Raw genomic sequence first — 11,103 nt, forward strand, 5'->3', positions numbered from 1 at the left:
GGCAGTGGGATAAATAAAATGTCCTCCCGGTCTACCTGCCTAAAGGAGGTAGCAATTAGCTCATGATTCAAAGTACCCGAAGCAGAGATCAACTCAGCCACCCTTTTGGAAGAGTCGATCGGAGAAGTGATTGACCTGAAAGAAAAGGGCTTTGGGATCCATGGGTCAGCACTGATAGAGATACTCTGGCCATCACCTATCATCCATCTCAGACCTCGAGCCAGGAGCTCTCCCCCCCAGATAATGCTCCGCCATAAATAAGAGCAGCCAGGGCCGACACCAGCTGAAAGGAAGTCCGAGTCTCTGAAATACTTCCCCTTCAAAACCCTACTAGCCAGAGAAGAAGGTCCTGAATGATTCTCCTTGCCTGCTTAGCCACCAATGCCTGATTAAATATATGTATATCTCTAAAGCCTAGACCACCCTCTGACTTTGCACGACATACCTTTTGCCACCTAATTAGGTGGCAGAAGGTGTGTCGTGCAAAGTCAGAGGATGGTCTAGACTTTCAAGCTAGACAAAAGAAAGAGAATCCAACTTCGTAACTATTATGTCAAGTTTCCCACACATTGATGAGTTTCTAAAAATTTTACATTACAAGTTGGGACATAAAGGGAAATTTTTCATGTGAATAAAATGAACTTTACCTTTATGTAATTCACATGTTTGTCTTGTATAAATATCTCCCAAAGTAATTGAATATAAGAGCATCACCAACAGCTTCACCATTTTATTGGTATTCTCATTTTAGGAGAATTTTGAGCTTTTTTTTGGTCCAACAGATTCCCCATCTCATTCCCCAAAATAGGGATGAAGGAGAAAAAAAGGGGAGTCTTCCCCAAATTTGGGGCGTTCTTCAAATATTTTGGGAGAGCTTTGTCATAAATGCAGCACGTTCTTCAAAACAGGTTTGAGGAGAAAATAACTATCAAACAAAATCCGTAATTACAAGAAAAACCATAGGGGAAGTTCCAATGCATAAGAGCATCCCAAAATAGGGATGTATAATATTTTTATTATTGTAATAAATACAGGATTCTTCAAAATGGGGAAGCTGTTGGAGTTGGAGCAAAAATAATTTGGAGGATATGACTTTTGCTTCCCCATTTTGGAGAATTTTTTGGGGAAACTGTTGGAGATGCTCTAACTTGTTAAGATTGGAAGCAAATGGGAGAGAGAAAGTTTATCGTTATTTTTATTTGTAAATCATTTTTAGGATAAAAGTAAGGAAAAAAAAATGAAATGTGAATATTACAACACCACATATTCTTATAGTTATTGGTAGATTTCATAGCCGAATTCGGACCGTCATATTAAATGCCACAATTGGAAGCTACCCTAACCACCACCAGTTAATTTAATTTGCACGCAATAAATGCAATATGGTTTTCAGTTCCCCTTAATTTTATCAACAAAAATATTCACATGCTATATTAATTACACAGTGTATGCGGATCACTGTGCTCCTGTTATTTAAATGTTGGGTAAATTTCCGAAAAAACCAAGAACCCCAAGAAATTTGGCCCGCATTATGAGATAATCCCGAAAAGTTCGAAAATGTCATCCAACCTCAAAACTTTTGCATTTGTTTGAATCTATTTTTAGATAAGTCCGTCATTCCTTTTTGAATTTATGTATTGATTCATTGGTCGACATATCTCTAGTAAGAGAAACTCGGATCAATTGGATTAACAGTGCATCAGAGAGATAATAATTTCCAATTAGTAAAATTAGGAACTTGTGTATTGACCTAACTATTGACATACCTCTGGTGCATTAATAATACAGTCAATTAGGATACCTAGATAATTTCTAGGCTTATTTTCATTTTGGCACCCCATGGTTTATCTTTTTTCTCTTCAATATCGCAAAGGATATTTGAACTGTTCAATGCTGTAAGGGCATGTTTAGCAATTTTCAAAATGGGGCTAGGTCCTAGCCCCATTTTGAGAAGAATTTTAGATCAGATTTCATTTTGATAACCCATCGACAATTCCTCGGAATTTCTGTCGAATTTAACATGTTCACTACTGTTGGGAATACTTAGTTGTTTTGGTTCCTAGAAATTGTGTAAAATGGAACTATAATGTAATACAAATTTAGCAGAACATCCCGTTTGGTTCCGATTTTTGGATGAGTAAAAGGGGGAAAACTGCTAAAAATGTTAGTTTTTTAGCAGCTTTCCCCCAAAATCGCCTCTTATTTAGCAGCTTTCTCACAAAATCGCCTCTATAAGAGGCGATTTTGGGGGAAAGCTGCCAAAAAGCTGATATTTTTGGCAGCTTTCTCCCCTTTTACCCATCCATCCAAACAGCCCAACAAAATCTGGATGAGAGTATCAAATTGAACCGTAACTAAAACTTTAGGATTTCAAAGTATTAATAAAAGTACTGTTTGGTATCAAAGTGTAAATATTCCAACGCACGCTTGAAGCGTAGCTTGGATCACTACATATTTTCTCCTATATATACCAACCCAGTCCTCATTCCTCCTAAAAAGAGGAAAGATAAAAACCAGACACCTCCATCACTTGGGGGGAAAAAGAAGCAGCAGCAAAGAAAACAGCACTGGCCATGGCCAACACCTTCAAGATGCTCTCACTACTCCTAACCATTACTGTTGCCATCACCACCACAACACAAGCGCAGAGCCCAGCAATGGCACCATCGTCATCCCCATCCTCCTCCATCATCTCCGAGGGGCCGATGTTGTCTCCAGGCTCGGCAGGGGCGCCCATGCCCGGTATGGACTGCATGAACGCTCTACTGAACCTGTCGTCGTGCCTGACGTATGTCGAGGCCGGAAGCAACCTGACAGTGCCGGAGACCGGCGGGGTCAAGATCGACACTTCTAAGGCTCTCATGTTGCCTAAAGCCTGTAAGGTCCAGACTCCCCCCGTCAGCCTTTGCTCAGGTTAGTCAAAATTTGTAATTCCCTACGTTTCAGATCTAAGGTGGTCTCTTGATTTGCACTTTTTTTTTTTTGACTTTTTCCATTTACAATAAATCGTAACGCTTCCACTGAAACAAAACTCTGAAATTGTTGATGTTTATTAAGCGTTAGCATATTACCTCTGCGCATTGGGCGCTCTTTTGCATGGGCCAAAACCTGAACTCAGCAAGATCAATTCATGGCCTACAAGATTTGAACAAGGATTACTCCAGTGTCATGTTTACAAATAACTTCATCTTATCCCAAATTTACATGTGGTAGACTTATAGTAAGTAAGGATAATATGCATCAGAACAGCCCGATCGCATACAGATTGTTATACTCTAGCGATATTTTCTCTAGTTACATAGGTGTATGTCAGTGTAAGCATGCTACCTGTGTTGTAGGGAATCGGAAGCAAACGTTTGTATTCTTATCTTGGACTCATTTTAGGTAATTTTTGAAATGATTGCGGTTTAAATTGAACTAATTTATAATACAGAGCAATGCTTGTTCCTCCTTTTCTGTTCAGAAAGAATCCTCTCTAATTTGAGAAAATTTGAGAGGATTTGCAGACTCCATTTCTTACTGTTGGAATTTATACCTCTCTTAGTAGAACAAGAGCATTTTACCATGATACATCTTCCTGTGTTAAACTTTACAAAGCCCCTTAATTTTCATGAAATTTTGCATTCAGCAGGGATTTAAAATTTTGCACAATTTTGGATGGTTAATGTGATTTGGCCTTGACATTTTGGAAGTGTAACATCTTTGCAGCTGTTGGAGTTCCAGTTGCAAGCCCGATGGGCCCTTCAGCAGCTCCAGCAAGTGGAGGTCCAGAGGTACCAGGTAAGTGCTTCTCCTAATTTTCCACTATTAAAGTTTTGTGTTATCGTCAGCTCCTATTGCGTTTTCTGGTCCTCAACACTCGCCCACTTTCCAACCAACCACGCACTCCCCACAAATCTCACTTCAGCGTGAGAACAATAATATTTCAATTATTATAAACTCGATATTTTTAAGGGCTATGCAGATAAACATACCATGTTAATTAATTACAGGAGTAAGTAAGCCGCTTGTTACTCCTAAAATTTTATGTTTTAGCATTTTGACTAGTAATACCAAAACGGGTTATCTCCCCTGTTTTTGTATGCGTTATGTGCATGTCTTGTGGCATCAATGTAGATAGATATTCTGATAATCCAAGCGCTAAAAAAAAAAGGAATAGTAAACAATTAACCCCTTATAGTTTATGGGTGCTGATGACTCCTGTAGAAAATACTGTTTTCGTTTCTCCTCGTCACTTCTTTTTATTTTTAATGGCGAAATTAATATCTTTTATAGGATCTACTCCGATCGCAGCTCCAGCAGGTTCCACCTCCGGCAACACCGCCAGAGCCACCTCCACCCTTGTAACCCTCATCAGCCTCCTCCTCACCTTAGCCATCTTCTTCTGAGCTCCACCAAAACACTTTCATTCTTTTTACATGTATGTGACTTCCTACCTACACATAAAAAAAGACCGTTTAATAATTTGAACACTGTTTTGATGTATTATTGTTATTATTATTATCATTGTTATTGTCTTGTTATTGATTTGGACAAAACTTGGTTTGGTTGGTGGATTGTGAGGGTGGGTGACTTGTGATGAATAAATGTTGCATTAAAAAGAGTAGGGAGGTGGTGGATTGTGGGGAATGGTTTTTATGAGTTATGAGCTGTTTTCTTGGTTGATGCATTTCTTGGGAAGAGCAAGATGCACTGCTTTGCTCACACTCAATTCATTTCCTACCATGCATGTGAGCTGCCGTAAGGTAATTTAATATCCTCAACTGTGTTCTTCTATATTGATTGTTGGTGATGACAGAGGCCGTTGCAGTCCAGTGAGGCAGCCGTTAACTTGTGAGTTGTGATAGTATGAGCATCTTCAACAGCTTCTCCATTTTCTATTTTTGGAAAATTTAGTTAGTTTTTTGGTCCAACAGATTCCTCATCTCATTCCCCAAAATAGAAATAAAGGAGAAAAAATAGGGAAGCTTCCCCAAATCTGCAGTATTCTCCAAATTTTTAGAGGAAAAAATGGATTCTTCAAAATGGGGAAGCTGTTGGAGTTGGTTTAAAATTAATTTGGAGAATATGACTTTTGCTTCCCCATTTTGAAGAAAATTTTGGAGAAGCTGTTGGAGATGCCCTTAGTCGTGGCCTTCGTTGGTGGGGCCTCAGTTGCAATACCAGTTATAACTATTTGTTTTCTTACGATTATAAATTATATCATATCATATCATATTATATCATCATACTCATTTTAAAAGCACGAGTTTAGAAAAAACTTTTCATGGTTAATATTACTCTGATCATTATTTTGGATATTTAATTTAAATCTTAATCTTTTTAAATTTTAATCATATCTTATCTAATTCTACGTAAACTATCTATAGCTCAACAATTTGAAAAAAAAGTTATTTTAAATATTTTATTTAAATATTAATCTATCCAAATGAGAATTATATTTTATATTAATCATATTCCTTTTAAAAGCACGAGTTCATGAAAAACTTTTCATGATCAATATTACCCTTCACTATTTTGGATATTTTATTTAAATCTTAATCGTTTTAAATTTTAAACTTTTTAAATTTTAAACATATCTTATCTAATTCCACGTAAAATATCTATGGCTTAACAATTTAAAAAAAGTTATTTTAAATATTTTTTTTAAATCTTAATCTATCCAAATGCGAATTATATCTTATATTAACTCCATATTAACTACCTATAACTCAACAATTTAGAAAAAATAAGATAAAAAAATTATACGTGGATAACATATTTTAATACATGAAGTATTACAAAAAACCCAAAAGTTTCAAAAATTGCATATAATATCCTTAAAAGTTTAAAATTACACAAACCACCTTGACTTTTTAAAATTTATAAACAAACAAGAAATCTAAAAATTTAAAATTTATAATTAACACCCTCAACATTTTAGAAATTACAGAAACAACCTCAAAAGTTTAAATTATAAAAAGCACCCTAAATTTTAGTGATTTCAAAACTTAGCAACAACATAGATGGATTCCAAGAATTACCATTAAGCACTTAAAATTTTAAAATTTGTAAAAAAATAACCTTAAAGTTATAAAAATTAAAAAAACTCTCTCAAAAATAAAAAATTACAAAAAATCCTAAATTTTTAAAACTTATAACCTGTACCCATCAAATTTAGAAATTATTAGTAGAACATTGAAAATTTAAATTTTTAAAAACAACCCAAAATTTTAGTAATTGTAAAAATACCTTCAAATTTTCACAGTTACAAGAAATATTCTAATATTTGAAAACTTACCACCAATACATGAAATATGAATTATAAGCACCCAACTTATAAGTAAAAGTTTTCATAAAATACTATCAAAGTGTAAAAATTACAAAACACACCCTCAAAAGTTTAAAATCATAAAAAGGCTAAAATTTTAGCAAAGAAAAGAGGAAATGTTTGATATTATAACATTAAGTTATATAAATTTAACTTTCAATTTAAAATTTATCATTTCTTTTCAACATCTAAAAGTAGTCTAAGTTGATGCCAATAAAAAATAGCAATTACCGTAGATTAAAACTATCCAGTTTAGGAATAAGAATTTAAAAATATATGATAGATTAAAATTTAACATTACTGTATAAATTTAAGGAACTGCATATAATTTTAATAATAACATCCATTGATAGAAGAAAAATTAATAAAATACTATAATATAATAGGTTAGCATTAACTAATTATAATGTATAAAGATTTATGTCTAATGTTGATAATATTTATAGGGTAAAAATACAATGAGATATGTATGGAGAAACTATCAGAAAGTTCAGAGATATCATTTAAAAGAACTAACTTGTTTTCATTTCAAATGGAGAAGTGAAGGAAATAAACTCAAAATTTGGAAACATTCATGAATCACCTGAATTGATATTGATAAAAAGAAAATCTGACAAAGAAGCACTGACTGAGTTCCCCTTGAAGAACATATTAAACAATTTTGTCCTAATTAAAAAAAATATTCTTCATGAAAGATACAAGAAAAATTAGTAAATATTATAAACTTTCATACTTTATTCTTAAAATATTAAAGGAATTATAAACTTAATATAAAATTATATATAAATAATATTGCAGTAGAAACTAAAGTAAAGTCATTGATCAACTATATTGCGAGATATAATAAGCTAGATAAGATGAGGAAAATCACTATAATTGACAAAAAGTATGCACATGATACCTAGTTACCATAGCGTAAGTAAAAAATAGTTAAAATTGATATTTTTCTTTTTTCTATATAGTACCACGACTCTGCAAGTAACCTTATTTGGGGATATGACTACCAACGGATGATCAATTTTTAGGGACACGATCAAAGATAAGCATGTAATAGTACTGTCAGATTTCAAGATCTTTAAATATGAATGTAACATATTTTACAACTAAAATTCTTATTAAAGACCACTAAATATAAAATTCACCTTATATCTGTCTCAAATTTGTAGGAAAGATATGTATGTCATCATAAATTGTGTTAATAATATATATCAATCCAAAGATACAACTTATTGAATAAATAAGGGAATGATAATTAAACCAAGCAAACATCCATATAACACGATAAAGAAAAAACATTACACTTCAAAACTAATATGTAGAGTTTATTCAGAACAAGCTACTAAAACAAAAGCATCTCCATCAAGGCTCTTTATAAATACAACACAAATTTAATTTATTAAATATTTTATAGAATAGCTTAATTTTTTGAGAAAAATCATGAACCTTTAGAAGAGATTTTCATGAACTCTTTTAATATTTTTATATGGTTATGTGGATGCTTTTATCATATAAAAGTGTACTAGAGTTAGTATTAATCTTTATTTTATAATTTTTTTAAAAGTCTATTAATGATTAACAACAAAATTTATATTCTTTTTAGTTTTATTGTAGTCCACTTTTAATTAATCATCTTGAATTATTGGTTTTAATTATTCATCATTCTTTTATGACGCTATTTCTTCAAGTGTTTTTTTACTTTTACAACATTATACCTTCTCAAGTCAAGCTTGGTTTCATGTCGATCTAAATAACGTGCAAATTCAAATTAGCTTTAGATTACATTTATTTATTATCAATTCAATTATTAATGTAAAAATTTTAAATTTGGTGTAGCCCATTCAAACAAACATTAAAGAAAATAAATAATCACAGTTTAAAGACATAAGTGAACAAAAACAAGCAAAGCGGAACGAAGAAACAAATTTTAGTAAGAAAATAAATCAAAAATACTTAATCATAGTATTTAATCACGTGCATTGCACGTGCATAAGACCTAGTAAGTGTAAACAAGTCACGTATTTATAATAGGGTTATTGCCACTTTAGTATCCCAAAGTCTCCCCCTTTTTGAACTTTGCAATCCTGAAGTTTTCTTTCGACAATTTAATGTCCACACTGAAACAATATTTACATTAATTTTTGTTTAAGAATATCAAAATACCCGCCAAACGCCAAATTTGGTACAAAATTGTTCTCCTATGTGAGGGATCCGTTCCGTGCTCAATCTAGTGGTCATAACTAATCCGCAATCAAGCTAGATTTAAGTATGACCTCCTCTCTACTTTAACAAATACTAGTACATAAAAGATGTGTTAAAGTAAGAGAGAGAGAGAAAGTTTTGGGTAAATTTTTCTTGAGTTGAATATTGAGTGTACACATATATTTATACAAGTAGAGGAGGGTGGTGTGTGTTCTCACAACCAATGTGAGACTAAAACCCACTACAATATACTATTATCAACTGCCCCCTCAAACTCTTGTTGGATCAAACAAAATAAGTTTGCGTACAAGAAACTGGAACCGATGAACAGGTAAGGTCTTTGTGAAGAAATCTGTAAGCTCGTCAGCGGATGAGACATGAGAAAGTAGAATTGTCTTGTCCTTGATAACTTATTGACGGACAAAATGAGCGTCAATCTCAATATGTTTGGTCCTCTCATGAAATACTGGATTATTAGCACTCTGGATGACACTCTTATTATCACAGTAGAGAGGAGTAGAAGTCGTAACAGAAATACTAAAATCGCTGAGAAGACGACAAAGATGAATAATCTCTTTAGCTGTTGTTGACATTGCACGATACTCTGCCTCGGTTCTGGAAAGAGCAACAACATCTTGTTTCTTACTCCGCCAGAAAATTAGAGAATCACCAAGAAATATACAATAACCTGTGGTAGACTTCCTGGTAGTGGGATCACCAGCCCAATCAACATCAGAATATGCACAAAGCTCTAATTTGGATGTAGCAGGAAACAGAAGAGAGCGAGTGCTAGTACCCCGGAGATACCGAAGAATCCATAATAAGATAGCATAGTGTATAGAACGTGGGGCACTAACAAATTGACTGATAATGCCAACATCATGAGAGATATCTGATCGAGAGATGCACAGATAGACCAACTGGCCAACAAGATATCGAAATCGGGTAGGATCAGATAGAGGCTCACCATCAGTAGAGCGAAGTTTGACATTCTGTTGGAGTGGAGTATCGATAGTTGCATCGTTAGTTAGCTCAGCTCGATCTAGAATATCCGAGAGATACTTCTGTTGAGACAGTAGTATACCCTGCGAGCCTTGAGAAATTTTTAGACCAAGAAAATACTAAAGAGATCCAAGATCATTCATGTGAAACTGTTATTGCAACTGAGATTTTGCGTACTGTATACTAGCCACATTGTTACTTGTAATGATCATATCATCTACATAGATAAGTAATAAAACTCTTCCACGCGATGTAGTTCGAACAAACAAAGAAGCATCTTGATGACTTTCCATAAAACCCGCCTTGAGCACGATATCGCAAAAACACTCAAATCAAGCGCGGGATGCCTGCTTGAGACCATAAACAACACGACGAAGGAGACATACATGTCCCGTAGGAATATTGGACCCCGGAGGCGGTTGCATATATACTGTCTCAGATAAAGAGCAATGGAGAAAAACATTTTAACATCCATCTGGTATAAAAGCCAACGATGAGCAGCAGTGACCGTAAGAAGAGTACGAACGGTGGGCATCTGAGCAACAAGAGCAAATGTCTCCTCATAATTAATACCTTGTTGCTGAGTAAAACCTCGAGCCACTAAACGAGCTTTCCAACTTTTAATGGTGCCATCAGGATGATACTTGACCTTATAAACCCATTTACTGCCTACTAAAGAGATGATAGGGATCCCAGATATGTGTTTGCTGAAAGGCCTGAAATTTCTCAACCATAGCCTGTCACCACTTTGAAAATTGAACGGCCTCTTGAAAGGACTTTGACTCGATTATAGTATGAATGGCAGCAAAAAAACTATGAAAGATAGACGAATAGGACGTAACCGAAGCATACCGTGCAGACATGACATGTGGGCGTTTGCCTCGACGAAGTGCAAGAGGAACCTTAGGCGGGAGAGATGCTGGCGTAGGCGCATGGAGATCAATAGTATTTTCTAGAGTGAGTGTCGTGTCTATAGGATATGGATCAGATGGTGGAAAAAAGGCTCGGGTGAGGGAGAGTCAACAGAAGGAGATGGAGAGATTTCAGGGAGATCTCGAAAGGAAAACTGAGGTAAGGAAGTAGGTGATGTAGCTGGCGGAGAAGAACAATCAGTAGTGTGAAGGAAATTGAAATCATCGGAAGCAGAACAAAATGGAGAATCCTCTTCGAACTGAACATGTTGAGATATATGAACTCGACGAGATGCAGGATCATAACAATGATAACCTTGATGTTCCGAACTAATTTCTAAATAGACACAGAGAACAGCTCTGGGAGATAATTTATCATGTTCGTGAGATGACAGAAGAACGAAACAACGACAACCAAAAACACAGACCAGATCATAACGGGGAGGATGAGTATAAACACGACTATAAGGAATATCACCGAAAAGAAAGCAAGATGTAGTGATATTAATAGCATGAGTAGCAGTGGAATGACCTCAGCCCAGAAACAACGAGGAACAGAGTAAGAAATGAGCATGGATCGAGCGGTTTCGAGAATATGATGATGTTTGCATTCAGCAATACTATTTTACTCATGAGTGTAGGGACATGACTATTAAAAGATAGTCCCATGAGAGGACATGA

The 11,103-nt window shown here is 34.6% G+C and overlaps 1 protein-coding gene across 1 annotated transcript; it reads left to right on the forward strand.

The window, feature by feature from the left end:
• LOC109824663 (non-specific lipid transfer protein GPI-anchored 2-like) lies at window positions 2,474-4,606 on the forward strand. Its single transcript, XM_020391299.1, has 3 exons — window positions 2,474-2,913; window positions 3,709-3,780; window positions 4,276-4,606. The coding sequence occupies exons 1-3, from the start codon at window positions 2,574-2,576 to the stop codon at window positions 4,386-4,388; spliced, it is 525 nt and encodes a 174-aa protein (XP_020246888.1). The 5' UTR covers window positions 2,474-2,573; the 3' UTR covers window positions 4,389-4,606.

This window comes from Asparagus officinalis, chromosome 9 (assembly GCF_001876935.1).
Source record: "Asparagus officinalis chromosome 9, Aspof.V1, whole genome shotgun sequence".
In the NCBI taxonomy this organism is placed as follows: Eukaryota; Viridiplantae; Streptophyta; class Magnoliopsida; order Asparagales; family Asparagaceae; genus Asparagus; species Asparagus officinalis.

Bases quoted from the DNA above. Each gene is read 5' to 3' on its own strand.
- LOC109824663 (XM_020391299.1), top strand. From the start codon at position 2,574: ATGGCCAACACCTTCAAGATGCTCTCACTACTCCTAACCATTACTGTT. The intron at 2,914-3,708 runs GTTAGTCAAAAT...ACATCTTTGCAG, and splicing joins CCCCGTCAGCCTTTGCTCAG to CTGTTGGAGTTCCAGTTGCA. The intron at 3,781-4,275 runs GTAAGTGCTTCT...TATCTTTTATAG, and splicing joins TGGAGGTCCAGAGGTACCAG to GATCTACTCCGATCGCAGCT.